Source organism: Balaenoptera ricei, chromosome 3 (genome assembly GCF_028023285.1).
Source record: "Balaenoptera ricei isolate mBalRic1 chromosome 3, mBalRic1.hap2, whole genome shotgun sequence".
NCBI lineage: Eukaryota > Metazoa > Chordata > Mammalia > Artiodactyla > Balaenopteridae > Balaenoptera > Balaenoptera ricei.
The window spans coordinates 83,413,992-83,439,027 of record NC_082641.1 but is presented as its reverse complement, the minus strand read 5'-3'; the positions used below and the strand labels follow the sequence as shown (position 1 = coordinate 83,439,027).

At 33.8% G+C, this 25,036-nt stretch overlaps 1 protein-coding gene across 1 annotated transcript in view; it reads left to right on the top strand.

The window, feature by feature from the left end:
* SLCO6A1 (solute carrier organic anion transporter family member 6A1) overlaps positions 1-9,465 on the top strand; it is a 100,137-nt gene extending 90,672 nt beyond the window's left edge. Inside the window, exons 11-14 of the mRNA XM_059919083.1 lie at positions 1,591-1,655; positions 3,707-3,844; positions 8,105-8,251; positions 9,436-9,465. Coding sequence (XP_059775066.1) covers positions 1,591-1,655; positions 3,707-3,844; positions 8,105-8,251; positions 9,436-9,455 — 370 coding nt within the window. The 3' untranslated portion in view covers positions 9,456-9,465. The remainder of the gene's footprint in view (positions 1-1,590; positions 1,656-3,706; positions 3,845-8,104; positions 8,252-9,435) is intronic.
* The last annotated feature ends 15,571 nt before the right edge of the window (positions 9,466-25,036 follow it).

Sequence of the window (25,036 nt, the reverse complement as noted above, 5' to 3'; positions counted from 1 at the left end):
ATTATTTCTTGTTTTGCTGTTCATTTAACTGATTTTGGAAAATTATGAGAATCATTCATCTTTTCATCTTCTCTTGTATATCAGAAAGAAGGTTATAATCAAACTGAAGATACATAAATATTTGTTAATAATTATGAGTTATTGTTAGCTCTTTATATACTTCAGAGAACACCATTATCATACTGCATATAAAAAAACTGCTTATGCTAAATGAAGCAGAATACTCAATTTTAGTTAGGCATATGACCCACATTTCTATTTTATACCAAAAACTTTATCCTAAAGTGTGGTTCTAAAATGTGACACTTTACTTCCTTTATATGTCTTTAATGAATCTGCTCATAATAAAAGTTAAATTATTTTTCATTTAAAAACATCATTATCTTTTAAGAATTGGTAAATATGTTTTCATTTCCTAGTAGTAAATATTTGAGGAAAGAACATATATTTTTACCAGGTTGATACAGGTGGAATTATCTCACTTTTTACAAAATAGTCATAAAATACTGAACATATGCTACATTTTAATAAATTGAGTCATTTTGGATGACAATATTGGTCATACTTGTTTATTATTCAAGTTCTGGAACAAGGAAATAAAGGGTAAGCATAGGATTTATTTAAAAATATCCATTTAAAATGTAACTTTTAGTTCTTTACTTTCTAAAATGTTCAATGGTTGATTATTTTTTGTTGTATTTTAGTTTATTTTCCAAAATACTAATATGTGATGTTTATACATTATTTTTCTTTTTAAAACAAATACTTGACCAATACAAAATACAGAAATCTTCATTCTTTATATTTGAGAAAGTTATTTCTTATTTATTTTAACTTTTGAATAGTGAGGGTAAAAGTCAGAGGCACCCTCAAATTAGGACAATTCAAGTAAGGTTGAATAAAGTGGCTATTTAAAATGCAGGCAGGGTATAAGGAATCCCAAAGTATAGTGCAATACTTCAGGTCTGTTACTACCCAACACCCAAAGGGAAACAAGGGTAGGAAGAAGAGAGACCTGTAGAGGGTACTGCTTTGCCTAGTGACCCAGTCAACTTGGGTAACTGCAGAGAGGGAGTCTGGGAATGAAGACCTTGACTTCACTTTCCTTTCTCACTCTGGAGCACCCTATTGGCATAACCCAATCAGTAGCCAGAGGCAAGAGAGCCTATTGATGTAGTCCATTTAGGTCAGCCTCCCAAGGCAGAGAGCAAGGTAGAGAAAGGTAGAGAGTAAGTTTCACAGGGACAAAAGGAAGAAATCTGAAACAATGGATGTGCACCACAGAATGAAGAATGAGAAGTATGAAAGGTAGTGCTAAATTTTTTTCAGCCAAGGCTGGGGCAGAGAGTTTGGGCCATAAATGCTTCCTCCTAGTGAAGCGCAAGTAGCTTTGGAATTGGTTGGCAGGGGGCAGAATATGGAAAAATGGGAAGAGTTGCAGTTAATTCACCCAGATTGCACTCTGTCAACTGGCCAAAGATCCTTAGTCTAATGGATGCACAGGGAAAAAAATTACCCCTGAACCTAGCAGACATTCTCTACGGCTAATAATAATGATGTTTTCATGATATCATTGCTGTTTGCTTGCAGGATTGTATCTGACAAACAACGTTCTCTGGCCATGGGTGTGACCTTTGTGATTTTGAGAATATTTGGTATGGACTTTTGGCAATCTATTATTACATTGAATTGAATTGTTTCTTTTTTGATTTATACATGTGTGAACATGTATATTTAGAATTTCAAATGAATAATTATGATAAACACACAAAACAAGTGAATGGAGGAGCTGCTTTACAGAATTTAGGAGACAATACTTAGTGTAAAAAGATAATACTTAATGTAAAGCCTATCCTGTCATATATAATATGCATTAATATTATATTCAGTTAGAAGAGAATCTTTTTGATCAGAAGTATATTCTTCAAGCTTATACAAGTGGTTTGGTAAGCTGAAACAAAGCACATATAAGCACAGAAACTATATTTTACATTGCTTGCATGTTTGAGACATTAACCTAGACTAGTGCTTTAAAAATTTCTCATTACCAAAGACACTGAATCTGATGTTTTAAAAGATTTATATCCAAAGAACAAATTGGTTTTGCTGAGGGTGATGCACTGTGTACTTCAGGCTTTCTTAAAATGCAAAAAATAGCTTTCAAATCCACATTATGACTATATTAGGACCTCTGATTCAAGAAGTTGATTAAAATTATCGGTGGGGTAAGGAAACAAGATTAGACTGGATTGAAGACTGAAAGCCATATGATAAATGGAGTCAAGAATGTAGAAAAATTGAAGTGTGGCTCTAATGGGGATCAGAGAAATTGTTCTATAGCTAGATCAATATGCAGGGTTTAAATTAGCTGTTTTAATTGAGAAAAATTAGAGCATATTTTTATGGTCAAAAGTGATCCAGTGGATAAGGATGCATTCTTAATGGAGGAAGGAGCATAAGAAATAGCAAGTGCACATTTTCCTACCTCAGAAAGGAAGCCAGTGAGGCTGATGCATTTTTGAATGGGAGAGGGTGGAATAAGGTGATGATATTTTAGATACAACTGTCTCTAGATCTTTCAGGGTTTTGCCATCAGAGAATTTAAGCAGAGGGTAGATATTATCTGATTTACATTTAAAAGATAACTCTGCTGCTGGAGGGAGAAATATTTATCAAAGATAAATGTGGAGGAAAAGAAAAAGGAGGCTTTTGCTGAAGTCTAAGTCAGAGTTATATTAAATTGGATTCTGGAGGTTGTAATGAAAAAGAGAAATCAACTTATCCAAGGTGTATTTGGAGTTGGTGTTACAGAGGTTTATCATGGATTAGAAAAAATATGGTGGGAAATAGAAAAAAATGAGTAGTAGGCCTAGGTTTTTCACTTTGAACAATTATACACAGAGTACCAGCACTCACTGAGATTGGGAAATCTGGCGATGGGCAGTGGTCTTTGACAGGAATTAAAAAGTCATGAGGCATGAGCACTCCGATAATTTCTTAAGGAAGATGGTCAATCATTAGATATGTTAGTTCTGAAAACCCAGTTCTAATGTCTTTGGAGTGGCATTTATTTATTTATTTTGTTTTTAAGACTGCATTCACTTTTACCTGAAAGCAATACTGTTGCTGAGGAAATGTCTCTATGAGTATATAGAGATTTCCCTCAGGCAGCACACAACTATTCCGCTGCATATGAGGTCTTCTGAAGCTAGGGCTGCTACAAACATGCCAAAGCGTTTACATTTTCAGTTATTTTCTCAATATCTTGATACATAACAGGCATACATTGCATTTCAAAACTAAATTTTCAGTCATTGAAAATTTCACAATTTGAAATCTTAGGAGGTATATTGAGTTCACAAAATCAATATTTAGTATCTCTGTTTTAAATACTTTCTCCTGTTTTTCATTTAGAAATTAACCAAAATGTTGAGACATCAACTAAATAACAACATGCATATCATTCTAAGAAGATGAAAATCTGCTAGCTTTTTTTGTATCTACAGGGATAAGGATTTTCGAAAACACTCAATTACGTTTTCAGTTTTTAACAATCCTATTGATAAGCAACTTCTTAGATAACTTTAAATGATATGTTTACAGTGATGATGACTAAATATATAAGTTTATGTTTAGGATAAAAATCATTCTGATCCCAACCTACAGTGTTTTCATGGTGAATTTACAATCATTGCGTTTTTCATAGGGACTATACCTGGACCAGTAATTTTTAAAACAGTAGGAGAAACTTCTTGCATCCTTCGGGATACTGAGCGCTGTGGAAGCATTGGAAGTTGTTGGATCTATAACAAGACAAAAATGGCCTACCTATTGGCAGGAGTATGTAAGTGATATCTATTGAAGAATGTCAAGAAGTAAAATTGTTTTTATTTATTTATTTAAAAAAAATTTTAACATCTTTATTGGAGTATAATTGCTTTACAATGGTGTGTTAGTTTCTGCTTTATAACAAAGTGAATCAGCTATACATACACATATATCCCCATATCTCTTCCCTCTTGCGTCTCCCTCCCTCCCACCCTCCCTATCCCACCCCTCTAGGTGGTCACAAAGCACGGAGCTGATCTCCCTGTGCTATGCGGCTGCTTCCCACTAGCTATTTTTTTTTTTTTTTTTTTTTTAAACATCTTTATTGAAGTATAATTGCCTTACAATAGTGTGTTAGCTTCTGCTTTATAACAAAGTGAATCAGTTATACATATACAATATGTTCCCATTTCTCTTCCCTCTTGCATCTCCCTCCCTCCCACCCTCCCCATCCCACCCCTCTAGGTGGTCACAAAGCACCGAGCTGATCTCCCTGTGCTATGCGGCTGCTTCCCACTAGCTATCTATTTTACATTTGGTAGTGTATATATGTCCATGACACTCTCTTACCCTGTCACATCTCACCCCACCCCCTCCCCATATCCTCAAGTCCATTCTCTAGTAGGTCTGTGTCTTTATTCCCGTCTTGCCACTAGGTTCTTCATGGCCTTTTTTTTTTTTTTTTTTTTTTTTTCCTTAGATTCCGTATATATGTGTTAGCATACTGTATTTGTTTTTCTCTTTCTGACTTACTTCACTCTGTATGACAGACTCTAACTCCATCCACCTCATTACAAATACCTCCATTTCATTTCTTTTTACGGCTGAGTAATATTCCATTGTATATATGTGCCACATCTTCTTTATCCATTCATCTGTCGATGGACATTTAGGTTGCTTCCAGGTCCTGGCTATTGTAAATAGAGCTGCAATGCACATCTTCTTTATCCATTCATCTGTCGATGGACATTTAGGTTGCTTCCAGGTCCTGGCTATTGTAAATAGAGCTGCAATGAACATTAGAGAAATGCAAATCAAAACTACAATGAGATATCATCTCACACCGGTCAGAATGGCCATCATCAAAAAATCTAGAAACAATAAATGCTGGAGAGGGTGTGGAGGAAAGGGAACACTCTTGCACTGTTGGTGGGAATGTAAATTGATACAGCCACTATGGAGAACAGTATGGAGGTTCCTTAAAAAACTACAAATAGAACTACCATACGACCCAGCAATCCCACTACTGGGCATATACCCTGAGAAAACCATAGGTCAAAAAGTGTCATGTCCCACTAGCTATTGATTTTACATTTGGTAGTGTATATATGTCCATGCCACTCTCTCACTTTGTCCCAGCTTACCCTTCCCCCTCCCCATGTCCTCAAGTCCATTCTCTGGTAGGTCTGTGTCTTTATTCCCGTCTTGCCTCTAGGTTCTTCATGACCTTTTTTTTTTTTTTTTTTTTGATTCCATATACATGTGTTAGCATACGGTATTTGTTTTTCTCTTTCTGACTTACTTCACTCTGTATGACAGACTCTAGGTAAAATTGTTTTTAAAACCTTACGGTTTAGAGTAAGTTATAGTCATAATAAACTAAGAACAAATGGATACTTTGATTATTAAATAAGCATATATTATTATATACAAAATATTTTAGAAACTAAATTACTATAGAACTGATGTAAATATTTGAGGCATTGCATTAACTACACAATTGTTTTATGTTATTCCTGAATAAAGGGTGATGATTAGCAGAATTTCAATTTGGGAAACAATTTTGCCTGTATACATATACAACTAAGTTGCTTGACCTTATGGCCCTTTCCATTTCTGCAGTAAAAGAGATTGGATAATTTAAAAAAGAAATATTACACCACTGAAAATTATCAAAATACTCTTACCCCACTTAAATGTAAATTTCACATCGTCTCTTTTGCTCAGTGATAAAACAGGGCCGACATATAGCAAACATTCAGTATTGTTGAATAAATAAGAGATATAGAAAATTGGGATGCTATAGTGATATGGTCAAAGTGTTGGGGAAAGTCTAGATATGCTTGTATTACTTCGGGAAATTCACTAGATCTTCTTGTGAAATGAAGATGTTGGACTACATAATTTCTGAAGCCTTAATCAGCATTAACATTCAGTGGTTTTATTGTATAGATACTTTTGGTGTGCTAAATATTTAAAAGTGTTTATATGTTTTGTGATTTTACTGAGTGGGTTCAGTAATTCAAAGAACCACATAATGATAGACTCTAATATTTAACAGTAACAAATATCTGTTTGATAAACAGTATTCAGCAATGCCTTCTAAATCAGAAGTCAATTGTCCAGTGAGCTTATTAGTCAATACTGAACAGTAAATAAACTTTAAAAAAATTTAAAAAGTAAAAAATGGCATTTAAGAAGTCAAAATTAATTTCTCAGAGATAATTCAACAAAACTAGGCATTATTCTTAAGAAAGTCTGCTGAACCTTTTAGTTTTCATTTTAGATATAACTGTAATATGCTTAGCTTTTTTCAAACACAGCATATAATTGAGAAAATTGATGAACTATTAGAAATCCTACTAGGGAGCTACTAAAAGGGATAATGATAATACAGAACATAGGGAATTACAGTCAGAAAGGGCAAATACAGGAAACTGAAATAGGAATATGCATTTGCAGCAATTTAGTGTAAACCAGTATTTAAATTTTATTCCATGAGTCATTTGAATCAGAATCACTTGGAGTGCTTGCTAAATATAAGTTCTGAGGTCTTTATTTAGAATACCAAGAATTAGTGGTAGGAAATGTATATTTTTAATAAAGCACGTCAGGTGATTTTTATCACAGTAAACTTTGAAGACAGCTATGTGAGAGATCCTGGAGCTGCACTGTCCAATATGGTAGACATTACCTGCACATAGCTATTTAAATTTAATTTAATTTAATGCAATTAAACATTCAGTCCTTCAGTATCAACAGCCAAATTTCACTTGCTTAATGGTCACATTTGACTATTCTATGGGACAGTGAAGATGTAGAACACTGCCATTGTCACAGAAAATTCTATGCGTACCACTACTCTAGAGCAAGGCTTATTCAAGAGGGATGCATGAGCCCTAGGAGCCCACATTAAACTTTAGTATATTTTTGGAATCCTAAAATTCTGTTTGTACAATTGTATGTCTTCTATAAAGGAAGGCTGTAGCATTCATCAGATTCTCAAAAGTTTTATCAACTCAAAAAAGTTAATAAAAAATTTATTTTATCAGTCTATCAATCACCTGTGGAACCAGCACTCAAAAGAAGCTATAGAAATTTCTCCTATGCCCCTGGCTAGTCAATTTCCCTCCCCCACAGATAAACCCCTTTCATATTTCTATTAAAATATATTGGTTTTGCCTGTTCTAGAAATTATGCAAATGGAATACAATACATGCTGGTGGGGTTTTTCACCTGTCTTGCTTAATGTTATGCTTTTGGGAGATTCATCCATGCTATTCTATAGCAGTAGTTTGTGCTTTTTAAAAATTTCTGAGTATTGTTTCACTTTATGAATATGCTATAGCTTATTCATGCTCTTATTAATGGACATTTGGGTTGTTTGCAGTGTTCAGCTGTTATAAGTAAATGCTTGAAGTATTGTATCATTACAAATAACTCATTAATGTTTCCTATTTTGTCTTTGAAACCACTATAATTGATAGTGTCAGATAATTGATATTGTTGCTGTAAAATATTTTTTACTTTAATGATCAGGGTTGTTTGCATCCAAAGTTCAAGTACTTTTATATAATTCCTGTAATGTATTAACTTTCTGAAACTTGAAAAATGAAAATGAATTTAAAAACTTACATAGTCAATTAATTTTTCTAAAATATTTCTGTTGGCATTTGGAAAATGATGAATATTTCAAGGAGTAAAGCTGCATGAAGTGGTTTAAAAAGGTTCCAGTTTCTGCTGATAATTAAGTTTTGAAAGTAGAAATATATTTTTATGTTTTAGAATTAATACATTCTGTGAAATAGTAACACACTTTGCATTTGTCTTGGGCTATTTGTTTAAGAAGTCTAAAAGGTTTTATAAGCATATTTTTAAAATTTCCTTTAAGTAACTTGACATAAGTTTATGTCATTAATTGCATTCTACAATTGGAAAATTGGTACCTTTATAGATGAAATATACTTACCTTTTCTTTGGTAAATGGCTCTTTCCACAAACATTTTTGCTCTAAATAAATTGACACATCTGATGGCTGTATTTTTTTCGAATTCAGGTTTTATTTGCAAAGTAGTTACTATCTTCTTCACTGCTATTGCATTTGGCCTATATAAATATTTACCACAGGAAAACAGTGACGTCCTGCCTACAGTTGTGAAGAATCTAAAAGTCAAAAAAAAGGAAAGAACTGGATCATCATTATGTAAGAATTACACATTGTCAATCTATCAATGGTATATTATTAAATATTAATAAAATTTAAAATGATTTAATATAACTACATGTTTAATAAGTGAATGTGATTCATGTGATCTTATAAGCTTTATTATATTTTGAGTATAAATATAATAATATAGTCTCTGTGTTTTGCACTTTTAAAAGATATTATAAGATACATATTTAATACTTTCAATAGAAAGGTAATACTTTGAAAGAAAAGCATGAAGTGGAAATGGGAAAATACACATAAGTTAATTCTGACTGCAATGATATCTTATATATTAGTTATTGGTCTTTGGTTATGTAGGCTTACTTAGGTTTCATATAGTTTATTCTTATTACTTTTCATTTGGGCTGTGGATATTTATTTCGCAATAATTTTTCAAAGTAATATTAGATGTGCCAGTCCAGTTCATATAATAAAAATTTATATGAAGGTCATATTTATTCTCCAAAAGGAGACATTTTAAAATTAACATTTATCTCTGTTAATGGAGAGGTTTCCTCAGAAAATTTCTCTGGTCAATTGGCCAGTTTGCTATATATATTTTCATGCTTCTTTAATTTTAGTAGACATAAAATTCAATTTGATCATATACCTCTCTATTTTTACCTTGACTTGAATTTTATTGATAAAGACTACTGGTACCTAAGTTGATATCCATTTTTGTGTTTTTATATTTAATTTTATGATTAATCGTAATTATTTCACTTAAAGAAATGTTCAAATTCGGATGCAGAAAATGTGTCAACCATTTGTGGAATTCTTCTTAAGCTTAAATGTGTTTCTATAGAAAAATTTTGATATAATTATTTCATACATGATTCTACATCTATCCAAATTATATAGCAATTTTCCAAATATTGAAATAAAAATCAAATTGTTCTGAAACAAAAACTTCTCTGCAGTGTTTCTTTTGTTCTCTTGGGAGAATGAATAACTGACAAAATTTCTTCTTTGTTATTTACATTAGTCAATGACCCTATGTGTAAGGGCAGACATTGCCCTATTGGTCTTGGCTGGCAGAAGGAAGTGTGAAGCAGGGAGTATTCATATCTTACTATACGTTTTTCTTACCTAACTTTAACATGCATTTATGAAAATCTATAAACCAGTCTTTATGTGAAACTCTGCTTGACAGTTTGACTCTTCTCTGTTTGAACCAGCAGGATGGCAGAATATCTGAGGATCAGAGTGTGAAAACAGAATCTTTAAAGATTCTACAAGATCTGTTGCTGTGCCCTACTTTCAGAAAAGGGACATCACATGTGATGTTTACCGAAGTAGTAGAAATGTATCTGTGGTGATTTGTATTTGCATAATAAAGTACATTCTTATAAAGCATTTCTCATATGTTTTTAATGTATGTAGGATTTTAAACATCAATGTACAATATAGGTTTATCTAGAATTAAAGATTAATAATTTCAGGTTATTTATATTCTTTCTTAATATTCTATTGTCTAAAAATATTATTTGAAAATTTATGCAACTAGGAAATAAGGTAAAACAATAATATTCAGATCCAATTTGAAGGTTCTTATAATATATTTCTGTGTGTATGTGTAAATATCTACATATTTTCTTTTGCTTTTTTTTGGAAAACAAACCAGCAAAGGTATAATAAAGATTATAATAATTTGGAGAGTAGTGTTAAGACTTAAATTTGCGCATAACTTTCTGCTACAATAGACCATGTGTTTCTATGTCACAAACTATTATAGTTCATAGAGGATTGATAGAGAAAATATAACCCAAAGTCACTGGTTAACACCAATTTAGCAGGTTTTCAAACAATCAGAGGAAGCTTTCTCACTACTAATGAGAAGACCTTAGAAGAAGTCTTAAAAAAAAAAAACAAAACAGCTAAAAATCCTATTGAAATACCTTCCTTTGGAGTCAGTTTTGAATGTTTTAATGCTAACAAGGATCATTACACTTTCTATGTTAACATATCTAGTGAAGCTGCAAGTGCAGATGAAGAAGCTGCAAAGACACTTTTAAGTATCAGATTTTAAATTTTTGATGAAACTGTTCTCTACTGAGAATTCATGCCCTCAAGGAACTACATTTCAAAGGAGGGAGGTGAGCCCCAGCATTTAAACCTACAAAGGACTGAGTGACTGTGATGCTGGGTGAAAATGCTATGGAGATTTAGCTGTGCTAAGATTTATTAAGATGTCTTTGTTTTCTTCGGATATATACCAAGAAGTGGAATTACTGGATTATATGGTAGTTCTATTTTTAGTTTTTTTAAGAAACCTCCATACTGTTTTCCCAGGGGCTGCTCCAATTTACATTCCCACCAACAGTGTATTAGAGTTCCTGTTTATCCACATCCTCACCAACATTTGTTATTTGTAGACTTTTTGATGATAGCCATTCTGACAGGTGTGAGGTGATAGTTCATTGTGGTTTTGATTTGCATTTCTCTGGTGATGAGTGATATTGAGCAACTTTTCATGTGCCTGTTGGCCATCTGTATGTCTTCTGTAGAAAAAATGTGTTATTCAGGTCTTCTGCCCATTTTTTAATCAGGTTGTTTGGTTTTTTGATATTGAGTTGTATGAACTGATTATATATTTTGGATATTAACCCCTTATTAGCCATATCATTTGCAAATATTTTCTCCCATTCAGTAAGTTATCAGTGGTTTTCTTTGCTGTGTAAAACCTTTTATGTTTAATTAGGTCTGAATAGCTTATCTTTTTTATTTTTTATTTTGGCTACATTGGGTCTTCTTTGCTGCGTGGGCTTTCCCTAGTTGTGGCGAGCGGGGGCTGCTCTTCGTTGTGGTGCACGGGCTTCTCTTGTTGCGGGACATAGGCTCTAGGCACGCAGGCTTCAGTAGTTGCTGCACGAAGGCCCTAGAGCATGCGGGCTTCAGTAGTTGCGGCGCACGGGCTTAGTTGCTCCACGGCATGTGGGATCTTCCTGGACCAGGGATAGAACCCGTGTCCCCTACATTGGCAGGTGGATTCTTAACCACAGTGCCACCAGGGAAGTCCGAATAGCTTATTTTTTAACTTTTGTTTCTTTTGCCTCAGGAGACAGATCCAAAAAAATATTGCTACGATTTATGTCAAAGAGTGTTCTGCCTGTTTTCTTCTAGGAGTTTTAAGATTTTAAGGCTTACATTTAGGTCTTTAACCCATTTGAATTTACTTTTGTATATGGTGTGAGAAAATGTTCTAATTTCATTGTTTTATGTGTAGCTGTCAGGTTTTCCCAGCACCATCTATTGAAGAGACTATCTTTTATCCATTGTATATACATGCCTCCTTTGTCATAGATTAATTGATCATAAGTGTTTGGGTTTATTTCTGGGCTCTGTATTCTGTTCCATTGTTCTGTGTGTGTGTTTTGTACCAGTACCATGGGGTTTTGGCTACTGTATCTCTGTGGTTTAGCCTGAAGTCAGGGAGCATGATACCTCCAGCTTTGTTATTTTTTTTCAGAATTGTTTTGGCTATTCTGGGTCTATCGTGGTTCCATATAAATTTTAGGATAATTTGTTCTAGTTCTGTGAAAAATGTGATGGATATTTTGTTAGGGATTGCATTAAATTTGTAGATTGCTTTGGGTAGTATGGGCATTTTAACAATATTAATTCTCCCAATCCAGGAACACAGGATATTTTTCTATTTCTTTGTATTATCTTCAATTTACCTTATCAGTGTTTTATAGTTTTCAGAGTATGGGTCTTCCACCTCTTTGGTTAAGTTTATTCCTAGGCATTTTAGTCTTTTTGATGCCATTTTAAGTGGGATTGTTTTCTTGCTTTCTCTTTCTGATAGTTCATAATTAGTGTATAGAAAAGCAACAGATTTCTGTATATTAATCTTGTATCCTGAAACTTTATTGAATGCATTTATTAGTTCTAATAGTTTCTTTGTGCAGACTTTAGGGTTTTCTATATATAACATCATGTCATATGCAAATAGTGACAGTTTTACTTCTTCCCTTCCAATTTGGATGCCTTTTATTTCTTTTACTTGTCTGATTGCTGTGACTAGGATTTCCAATATGATGTTAAATAGAGGTGGTGAGAATGAGCTTCCTTGTCTTATTCCTGATCTTAGAGGAAAACTTCCTGCTTTTCTGCTTTTCTCCAGTAAGTCTGATGTTAGCCGTGGGTTTAGTCATAAATGGCCTTTATAGTGTTGAGATATGTTCCCTCTATACCAACTTTTATGAGAGTTTATATCATGAATGGATTTTGAATTTTGTCAAATGCTTATCTTGTCTATTGATATGATCATGTGATTTCATCCTTTTTTTAATTTTGATTTGCAGATATTGAACTATCCTAGCATCCCTGGAATGAATCACACTTGATCATGGTGTATTATCCTGTTTATATATTGTTGAATCCAATTTGCTAATATTTTGTTGAGGATTTTTGCATCTATATTCATCAGAGATATCGGCCTTTCTTCTTCTTCTTTTTTTTTCCAGTGTCTTTGTCTAGTTTGGGTATCAGGGTAATGATGGCCTTGTAGAATGAATTCGGCAGTATTCCCTCCTCTTCAATTTTTTGGAATAGTTTGAGAAGGATGGGTATTAGCTCTTCTTTATATGTCTGGTAGAATGTCCCTGTAAAGCCATCCAGTCCTGGACTATTGCTTACTGGGAGTTTTTTAAATTAAAAATTCAATTTCACTGCTAATGTTTGGTCAGTTCAGGTTGTTTATTTCTTCCTGATTTGGTCTTGGAAGTTTGTATATTTCTAGAAATGTTTCCATGTCTTCTAGGTTGTCCAATGTATTTGCATATAACTTCTAGTAGTATTCGCTCGTGATTTTTTGAATCTCTGTGATATTGGTTGTTAATTCTCTTCTTTCACTTCTTACTTTGTTTATTTGGACCCACTTTCTTTTTTTCTTAATGAACCTAGCTAAAAGGCTATCCATTTTGTTTATCTTTTCAAAAAACTGGCTCTTGGTTTCACCGATCTTTTCTGTTGTTTATTCTCAGTTTTATTTATTTTCTTTCTGATCTTTATTAAGTCCTTCTTTCTGCTGACTTTGGGCTTTGTTTGCTCTTCTTTTTATAATTCCTTTAGATGATAGGTTAGGTTATTTATTTGAAATTTTTCTTGTTTCTTGAGGTAGGACTGTATTGTTTTAAACTTCTCTCTTAGAACTGCTTTTGCTGTATACCATAGATTTTGGAAAGCTGTTTTTCCATTTTTATTTTTCTCAAAGTATTTTCTGATTTCCTCTTTGATTTCTTCATCGACCTATTCTTTTTTAGTAGCATGCTCTTTAGCCTCCACATGTTTGTGTTTTCCATTTTTCTTCCTGTAACTTATTTCTAGTTTCATACCATTGTGGTTGGAAAAAATGCTTGATATATTTCTGTTCTCTTAAATTTGTTGAGACTTGTTTTGTAGCCTAGCAAGTAATCTATCTTAGGATTAGACTAAGCTAAGAGAATTCAGCACCACCAAACCAGCTCTACAACAAATGCTAAAGGAACTTCTCTAAGTGGGAAACACAAGTGAAGAAAAGGACCTACAAAAACAAACCCAAAACCCAAAATCTACCACTCTGATGGGGAATGTTGATAACAGAGGAGCCTCTGCATGTGTAGGACAGAGGACAGAGTTTATATGGGAAATCTCTGTACATCCTCTTATTTTTTTTTTTTTTTTTTTTTGCTATAAACCTAAAACACAGCTCTAAAAAATAAAGTCTATTATAAAAAAAAAAAACTTACTCTTGTCGCATCAGACTTTTTTTTCCAGGTAATTACCCATTTTTCCTTCTTTTCCGTCTGATATAACTCTTATAACATTTATTAACTAAAGACACTTCTCTGATTATTTCATGCTAGGTGTAGCTAGTTATCCCTTTATGTGTATGATTTTATCACTCCAAATAAATGTTATGCTCCTTGAGGGAAGGGATTTTTCTTCATTCCTCAGAATATTCTTTCTTCTGAGTACATGCATACCTTGCTCTCTATATGGCTGAAAATAAAATATAAGAACAAGTTCATTATGTAGAAAATGTTCAAAATGTATTTTTCCTTTCACTTTGCATCCAATATTCTATAATTTTTCTTTCATTCAGCAGTACTGACATTATTATTCTATTTTTGATTAATGTACTTAAAACTTTTTGTTCTAAAAGCATTGGAAGCAACAGGGAGCATTTATTTTAAGGAGAAATAAATTATAAGACTACCTAGGAAAACAGGATTCACTTGCTTCAAAAAGTGATACTGAAATGCATATGGCAATGTATTACTGAATTCATTTTTCTTCTTCTTGTCTCTAAGACTAAAAGGAAAACATGTTGTGTTACTTTGTTCCTATGAATTGATGAAAGGAAGTTTCTACAGTTTTTTAAATGTAAATTTTTTTTTTTTTGGCCATGCCACCTGGCATGCAGGATCCTAGTTCCCCGACCAGGGATCGAACCCGTGCCCCCTGCAGTGGAAGCTCAGAGTCTTAACCACTGGACTGCCAGGGAAGTGCCTTAAATGTAAATTTTATATAAAAGTCATTGTTTAACATAATAGGCAGTATGCCAAAGCTGCACATATGTTTTTCATATCCTACTTTGATAGGCAGAATGACAGCCCCTCAGAAATGTCCATGTCTTGTCTCTGGGGCCTGTCAGTATGTTAGAGTATGTGGCAAAGGAGAATTAAGGTTGCAGATGGAATTAAGGTTCTAATCAGCTGACCTTAAAATAGAGAGATTATCCTGGATTATCCAGGTTAAATGTAATCATGAGAACCCTGAAATGTGGAAGAGGGAAGCAAAAGAGTCAGTGTCAGAATGGTATGATATGAGAAAAATACAACTGCCCACTTCTTGCTTCGAAGATAGAAGAAGGAAGGGGACCATGAGCCAAGGAATGCCAGCACTTTGATTGTAGTCCAGTGAGACCCATTTTGGATTTCTGACCTTCAAAGACTAAGGTAATACATTTTTGTTGTTTTAAGTCACTAGTTTGTGGTAATTTGTTAAAACAGCAATAGCAAACAAGTGTATCTATCATACTTGTCCTCACAAACGTATAGGAATGATACTGTCACAGAGATAATATTCATCAAATATTCTATTCCCTACCCTCACTTACATTTTCCAGTCCCCTTAAAGTTAGATGTTAGTTGTTCTGGCCAACAAAATGTAAGCAGAAGTGAAATGGGTCACTTTCAGATCAGATTCTTTTCTACTGCCATGTCCATATGGTTTATTTAGATGGTACAACTACAAGATGGCACCTCCTCAGTCAAACTGGGCCCCTGAGAGCCTATGTAAAGCACAGAAAACACTCTCAAATCCTATTTGAACATGTAGTGGAGCTAGAAATAAATTTTTTTTTATTACTTTAAGCCACCACAGTTGGAGTGGTAATTTGTTACTGCTGTTTGACATAGTTTATCCTAAAAAAAAAAAATACAGATACTAAATATAACTTAGTAAAAATATTTCTGTCAGGAACTAAGTTTCTCTAATTTCTAGAGTTCTGGCTTAAAGATAGAACTTACAGAATTTAGAAAACTTCATGGCTAACATTGCCCTTAGACTGTAACATCTCATCTATACTTTTAGCACACAAGATTTCCAATTCTAAATTGTGCTCTCTGGCCAGTGACTGGAATGAAGACCGTGTATCTTATTGAAAAGAGTCATATGTTCTTTATGGATTATGGTCAATAGCAGAATAAGATGCAGTTATACAAAATAAAGAGGTTGTTTTATTTTTGCTCAGAGGTAATCCGTAATCCCACCTCCTCATGGAGGTGCCTGGGACAAGAGTCTACAGTAATGCCTGGAGAGGAGCCAGTATTTTTCTCAAAGAATTTTGAGCCTCTCATATGCCTGAATAATACTTCTGTGGCAGTTCAGAGTTACCTGAGAACTAAAAGTTATGGTTTTACCTTAGCTGAGAGATGTTTTAAAGGCAACTTGTTGCTATTTGACCTAGTTAATTACAGAAGAACTTTAGTGTAAATCTGTTTTATAAGTGAACCAAAGATGTCCCCTAGGTTGTTTATTTCGCCACAGCAGACTATGTCCTGTTAGCTCAAAAGGTCATTGGTGCCAAAGTAAAATTTTTACACATTGTTTTCAACATAGCCCAAATAAACAGAATTTAGTCATTTTGAGTCTGACTGCTTTGCATATCTTGTGAAGCTATGCCCAACATCTGCTAGCCATGGATAAAATAAACCCTATAGCTACAAAAGCAGAGCTGCTGCTGCCCTTTGGAACTCTCTGAGCCAGATTCCCTACTGGTCTCCTGAATGACATCCCCTAGACATGTAAGCCCCCTCTCCCCTGGGAGTTCACTTGTCCCTCCATCCCCTTCTAGATAGTGCTTTAGGCTCCAAATACTATCATGCCATGAGGGACTTCCCCCACATGCAAACCAGTCAAAGTGTTACTGAAATAATGCTCATATGTACAACAGCCACTTCATGGTCATATCTTTTCCCTTGTTCAGCCCTGAAATCCCTCAAACTCACTGCAGAATCTTATAGAATGTCTGATTTTGTCTATCATTGCTGGGCTCACTAAATGTTAATTGCCAAAAGTACCTCCAAGTAGCTGTGAGAATTCACTAGTTAAATGGGATTACTTAATATTATCCATTTGTATTATGGTGAGTAATCACTCTCAAAAACTCATTGTTTTACTTTGACACTATTAGATATTAAAGCCTATTTTTTTCTTTATTTGGCAATAGGCTCAGATGCTTTTTAAAACTTTATTTTGTTTTAGACCAATTTCATTAACAGAAATATAACTGCTACTCTAAGGGACCTTGTGAGCACATTATAATGCAGTGATTAAGATCATAGTCTTTGTCTCTGATAGAGCAGGGTTTGAATTCCAGTTTTGTCACTTAATTATGTAAATTTGGGCAAGTTACCTAACTTCTTTAAGCAACTTTTCTCTTTGCAAAAACAGGAATAATAATTGTATAGAACCATGGGTCTTAGTTATCTATTAATGTGTAATAAATTAATCTAAAATTTAATGGCTTAAAATATTTATCATCCAGTTTCTGTGGGTCAGGAATCTGGGTGCAGTTCACCTGGGATCTGTGGCTCAGGGTTTCACAGGGCTGGAATCAATCTGTCAGGTGTGGCTTCAGTCATCTCAAGTCTTACATAGAGAAGAATCTTCTTCCAAGTTCAATCATATGATAATCATACTGTTGTTGGTAGGATTCAGCTTCTAAAGGTATGTTGGACCAAGGGCCTCAGTGACTCCACCAGCTTTTGAGCAGAAGTTCTTTGGCATGTGGGCCTCTCCATGTGGCTCATATCATGAAACTAGCTTCATCAGAGCATCAAGCAGGAAGGGCCCAAGAGTAAGTGCAAGCCAGATGGAAGTCGCAGTGGTCTATAGCGTAGTCTCAGAATTGACAGCTCATCACTTTTTTAAAAAAAAACTAAACTACAACTTTATTCATATTTCAACAATTTTTCCACCCTGGATCCTATTCAGGGTTGTCATGTCTCCTTAGTCTCTTTGATCTGTAATCATTCCTCAGTATTTCCTTGTGTTTCATGATCTTGACATTTTTTTGGAAGAACTTCTAGTTATTTTGTTATTTTGTAGGACTGCCCCTCAATTTGGATTTGTTGGTATTTTCTCATGATTTTGTTGAGGTTTTACATTATTAGAAGGATAACACAAAAGTGATTTTCCCTTTCCATTGTATCATATCATGGGTACATGATGTCAGTATATATTGGCAGTGTTATTAACTTTGATAAATTGGTCAAGGTTGTATGCATCAGGCTTCACTTCAATGAAGTTACTATTTTTTTTTATCAACCCAGAACCACCACCACTTTTGACATATTCTATTTGTTAGAGACAAGTCGCTAAGTCCAGCCAGTACACACAAGGAAGGAGATGATATAATGGCATAAGTATCAGGAGGTAGGGTTCTTTGGGAGTCATTTCAGAAGTTGCTCATCATACTATGAAAGGTAAGGTAAGTAAATGTCCATCAACAGATGAATGTATAAAGAAGATGTGGTGTATATATATATATATATATACACAATGGAATATTACTCAGCCATTAAGAAGAATGAAATAATGCCATTTGCAGCAACATGGATGGACCTGGAGATTATCATACTAAGTGAAGTAAGTCAGACAGAGAAAGACAAATATATGATATTGCTTATATGTGGAATCTAAAAAAAAAAAATGATACAAATGAACTTATTTACAAAACAGAAACACAGACTTAGAGAACAAACTTATGGTTACCAGGGCATGGGGAAAGGGCATGGGGAGGGGAGGGATAAATTGGGAGTTTGGGATTGACAAGTACACACTACTATATTCAAAATAGATAACCAACAAGGACCTACTGTATAGCACAAGGAACTTGGCTCAATATTCTGTAATAACTTAAATGAGAAAAGAATTTGAAAAAGAATGGATACTTGTATGGGTATAACTGAATCACTTTGCTGTATACCTGTAACTAACACATCATTGTTAATCAAGTATACTCCAATATAAAATAAAACTTTAAAAAATAATAATAATAAAAAAGAAAGGTAAGGTAAGGATATAGTAGGTAAGGTAAGGATACAATAATGCACATAAAGGACTTAGCATGTTACTGTGTAAATGGTAGCTATCATAATGATAATTATGATAATTATTTTGTGGCTCTCTTTCAAATTGATTCATTTGACAAATGTTTATTGAATGCTTATAATGTTAGAAATGGAAATACAAAACTATTTGGTTTAGGGGAGAAATAATAATAAACAGGTAAAGAAAATATTTGTGAATTTTTTTTAAATAAATTTATTTAGTTATTTAGTTATTTATTTATGGCTGAGTTGGGTCTTTGTTGCTGCGTGCAGGCTTTCTCTAGTTGCAGTGAGCCGGGGCTACTCTTCATTGCGGTGCGCAGGCTTCTCATTGCGGTGGCTTCTCTTGATGTGGAGCACAGGCTCTAGGCACGCAGGCTTTAGTAGTTGTGGCACGTGGGCTCAGTAGTTGTGGCTTGCAGGCTCTAGAGCGCAGCCTCAGTACTTGTGGTGCACGGGCTTAGTTGCTCTGCGGCATGTGGGATCTTCGCGGACCAGGGCTCAACCCCGTGTCCCCTGCATTGGCAGGCAGATTCTTAACCACTGCACCACCAGGGAAGCCCAATATTTATGAATTTTGATGAATGATATAAGGAAAGCAATCAGGACAAGGTGATTGTGTGTGTGTGTGTGTGTGTGTGTGTGTGTGTGTGTGATGATTGTTTCAATCAAGACAGAGAAAGCCTACTTGATATGATACTTATGCTGAGATTGAATGTTGAGAAAATATCAGCTTTACAAGATTCTGAAAAGTAATATTGTAGGCAGAGATTAGCAAGTTCAAGGACAATGAGGCAGAGAAGAGTCTGTCATGTGAAGGAAATAGGAGAACCTTATGACTAAAGTATACTCAGCAAGGGGTAAAGTGTTACAATGTTGGTGAGGTAAACAGGGGCTAAATTATATAGGACCTTGTAGGCTGTGGGAAGGATGTTATTTTATTCTAAGTATGATGGAAAGGATTGTAGTGTTTTATGAAAGATAATGATAAAATCTTATTTTTAAACTTTTATTCTAAATTTATTCTAAATTTATATTTCTACAAATTATAGAAAACTTGCAAGAATAGTGTAAAGAAGTTCTGTATATGTGTGGTGAAAATTATAACAATGCCAGCTCTCTCTGATTGAATCTATTGTCTTCAAAACATCTAAAATGGTATACTGGCCTTTACTTTTCTAGTATTCAAAGAAGACAACATTTCTGTACCTACTATATAAGGACAAAGAATCATTATAATTAGGTTATTTTCTCTTTAAATATTCAGATAATAAGTGCAAAAATGTTTGGAGACTATTGAAATTATCACTAGTGTTTAAGTTTGGGACAGTCATAAAATGGCACCTACTGACTGGTAGGAAACTATTTTTCAGATCAGTCTGGTGTCATTGCAAGTATCCCGTGGGCAACTTTATTTTACTGTTTGAATTTCACCTTAGGATTTTTGCCTTTACTCTTGACATTTTTTTTTTTTTCTGGCAAGGAAATATAATATAGGTACAAGTTTCTGAACCATGGACATTTTAAAGGAATGTGTAACTGATCCAAAACTTTGACACCAACAAGGATGCTTGAATATTATGGCACATACATGGTAGTACCTAATTAACACTTGTGCCTACAGTATCTCCATGCTCATAGCATGCCATTCTTACTGATTTTTTACACTTGCTTTAGAAAGTGTTGCATGGCATTCATTCAATATACCTTTTATATTCAGGTTCATTATTTGGGAAAGTATTTGTTGGTGTACAATTGTATGTGCTTTACTGTTTTATGACTCATCCCACTCCATGGATGACCTCAAAACTAGGTTGTATTTCATCTGGCTTCTTTCTTGTTTTCTTCCCACCCATATCTCACAACTGAATCTTTCTTTCTTTGCTAACATGTACTTTGAATGCCTTAGACACAAATAGAAAACAAGAGTCATGGTAAACAGCACACCGGAAGTCCAAGAAATCTATTGTCTATTCAGTCAAGGAGTGCTAAGAAAGGAAGGTGGTCACAACCAACAAACATCTTAGCTGGTGAGCTCATGAATGGTTCTAGTTAGAATAGAAAACAGTCCATTTATTTGCCTGGCCAAGGCCTGGAAGTAAACATAAGGTTGCTAGGTATGGGAACAGGATAAGGGGAAGGAATAAAAGTGGTTTAGTAGAAAGACGACAGAATTCTAAGTATGGCTCTGACACTAAATAGATGTTAGATGAAACGAATTTTAATTAAGTTTATATTCTTATCAGTATTTTATGAAATTACTGGATACTGAGTTTTACCATCATTAAATTTCAGATTTGGAAAGGGGTTCAGTGGTTGGCTAATCCAAATCTGTAGTATGAATGCCTCCCACAATATCCCTAATAACTGACCAGCTAGCTCCTTCAGTGAAAGAGAATTCAGTACCTACTGAGGCAATCTATCCCATTTTGTATAGCTCTAATTCAATGGGTCTTAAACTTTTTTGTCTCAGGACCCATTTATACTGTTAGAACTAACTAAACATCACAAAGAGCTTTTTGTTTATATGGGGTATATCTATTGATAGTGATATTAGGAATTAAAATGAGGCATTTAAATAATTAGTTCATTTAAAATAGCAACAATAAGCCCATTAGATATTAGCATAAATGTTTTAAAATTTTAATAATTTTGAGCTAGGCACAGAAAAACAGCTACTACATGATCTCACTTATATGTGGAATTTTTTAAAAAGTTTAATTCATGGAGACAGAGAGTAGTATGGGACCAGGGACTGGAAGAGGTGGGGGAAAAGAGGAGATGCTGGCCAAAGAGTACAAACTTTCAGTTATAGGATGAATAAATTCTGGAGACCTAATGTACAGCATAGTGACTACAGCTAATAATAATGCATTGTGTACTTGAAATTTGCTAAGAGAATAGATCTACAGTGTTCTCACACACAACACACACACACACACACACACACTAACTGTGTAAGGTGATGGGTTTGTTAGCTTGATTGCGGTAATCATTTCACAATGTGTATATATATATATATATATATATATATATATATATATTAAGTATGTTGTACACCTTAAATATATACCATTTTTATTTGTCAATCATACCTCGATAAAGTTGAAAAAAATAATTATATTTTTAAAAAATTATAGTGAGAAGAATGAAATGGTTTTATCTCTTTTCAAATCTCTTTAATGTCTAGCTTAATAAGGGGTTCTTATGTCTTCTTTTTTGTGATATGACACATCAAGTAGCCTTTGGAAAACTTCACTGTTCACTTGCATGAAAATGGGAATCTAAACGGCAAATAACATCCTAGTATTATTTAAATATAGTTGTGAACTAGCAGACCCCCTGAAAAGGTCTCAGATTGTGCTGGGACTCCAGATCACATTTTGAGAACCATTGCTCCAATTATTTATAAAGGATTTTCTTTATTTTGAGCTCATATTATCCTTCTATTTGAAAGGTCCTTGTACTAATCTCAAGAATCATAAAGAATAAGTGTGATCTCTGTTTCAAAGGATCCCCTCACTCAAATAATTTATGACAGCTATCTTGTTATCCCTGTATCTTTCCTTCAGGATAAACTTTCATAGTTCTTTCAACTAATTATCGTGTGAAAATTTTCAATTTTCCACCTTAGTTATATTGAGTTGGCCAAAAAGTTCATTTGGGTTTTCTGAAACATCTTCTGGAAAACCCCATATGAACTTTTTGGCCAACCCAATATTATCCTTGGGCCTACTCCCATTAGTCAGTTGTTCTCTTCGTGCATCAATTAGGGTTGAATACAATATTTCAGGATAGCCTGAATGGTGCAGAGAGGAAATCTTAACCTGGATTTCACACTTCAATTAATGTCTCAAATTAATACATATTTGATCCATATTTTAACTAGCTGATGTTTAGTCCAATCTTTATTTTACAATTTTGATTTAAGTGGATTTATAGAATTTTTTAAACCTATGTCATCTTGTTAGATATGGATCATGGTTTTAGTTTGTGGATCCTGATGCTGTTATACAAAGTATTCATAATATTTATGGCAGATATAATGTGACGTGTTCACCAAATTGTTTTATTTTCTTCCTGGGCATACAGCACAACTACATACTGAGCTCCTGTTGCATCTAGGCATAGGACTGAGTTTTGGTCAGTGGGATATAGGCAGAAGTGCCCTATGATCTGTTTCATTGCTGGCCAGAGACATGCAGTGCAAAGGTGTACTCTCTCTCTAATTGACTTGTTGCAAAAAAAGACCTCAGAGAAAACAAAAAGTGGATCCCTGAGTCCATCATTTGAAGGAGACATTCCAGGAGAGCCTCCTAAAGAGGAAAATTCACACTGAACCTTCCATGAGTCAGAAAGAAACTGTTATTTATTGCTCTACGCTCATTGAATTGTTTGATAGCCTACATATTCTCATCTTCTATTAAAATTCTCTATGGTTGACATTAGTCTGTTATTCAATCACTGTTTTGCCATAGTCATTCAATCAAAAAGGACTGTACTACCTCAACAATACTAAGAGTACTAACTGTACTGTCATTTACCCCATATTTATCACATCCACATGAATATAAGATAATTTTTGGTAGATGGTACAGTGAAATTTAGATAAATGATGAGTGATGCTGGCATCATAGACTAAGTTGGGATGTATTTCCTTATCTTTGATTTTCTGAAAGGGTTTATGTAGAATTGGTATTAGTTCTCCCTTAAATGCTCAGTAGAATTCACTAGGGAAGTCAATGGGCCTGAGGTTTTCTTTGTGGGAAGATTTTTAACTACAAATTGAATTTCTTTAATAGACCTAGGCTTGTTTAGAGTATCTATTTATTACCTCTTAAGAGTTCTCTTGTAATTTGTCTTATAGGTATTTTGTTCATTTCATCCAAGTGTCAAATTTGTAGGCATAAGGTTATTTATAACTGTATCCTTTTAATATCTGTAGAATCTGTAATATCACCTCTCTTGTTCCAGATATTGGTGATTTGTGCCTTTCCTCTGGTCAGTCTGGCTAGAGATTTATCAATTTTTTTAATCTTCTAAAAAAAATCAGTTTTGGTCTTATTAATTTCTCTATTGTTTTCCTGTTATCTATTTCATTAATTTCCTCTCTGGTCTTTATTAGTTCCTTTATTTACTTTGCATTTAATTTGTTCTTTATTTTTCAGTTTCTTACGGTAGAACTTGAAGTCACTGATTCGAGACCTTTCTTCTTTTTAATACAAGCATGTTATAAGCACTGCTTTAGTAGTATCCTACAAATTCTGATGTTTTGTTTTTCATTCAGTTCAAAGTATTTTCTTATTTTCCTTTTGATTTTGTTTTTGACCTATGGGTTATTTGAGCTGTGTTATTTGGTTTTCACACATTTGGAAATTTTCCAGATATCTTTGTTATTGATTTCTGATTTAATTCCATTGTGATCAGAGAACATATTTTGTATGACTTGAATCTTTTAAAAATTATTGAAACTTTTTTCATGGCTCAGGATCTGGTCTATCATGATAAATGTTCCATGTGAACTTTGAAAGAGTGTGTAGCCTACTGTTATTGGCGAGGAGTTCTATAAATTTCAATTAGGTCAAGTTTGTTGATAGTGTTGTTTAAGTCTGCAATACTCTTGATTTTCTATTCTATTAATTATTGAGAGCATAATTGAGAGCATATTAATTATTCTGAGCATAATTGTGGATTTGTGTATTTTTCCTTGCAGTTCTATCAGTTTTTATTTCAGGCATTTTGATACTCTATTTTTAAGTGATTAATTATTTGAGATTCTTAAGTGCTGTTGATGAATTTACCCCATTATCACTAAGAAATAACCTTCTTTATCTCAGATAATATTCTTCACTGTGAAATCTATTTGCACTGTTATTCATGTATCCATTCCAGCTATCCTTTGATTAGTATGGGCATAATATATCGTTTTCAATCTTCTACTTTTAGCCTATTAGTGTTTATATTTAAACTGTGTTTCTTGTAGGCAGTATTTAATTGGTTTTTGCTTTTTGTATTCGACCTGATCATCTTTTCCTTTTATTTGCAATGTTTATCCTATTTATATTTAGTGTGATTATTAATATAGCTAGGTGTAAATCATCACCTTGTTACTTGTTTTCTTTTTCTCTTATCTATTTTTGTTCCCTTTGATCTCTTTTCCTGCCTTCTTTTAGAT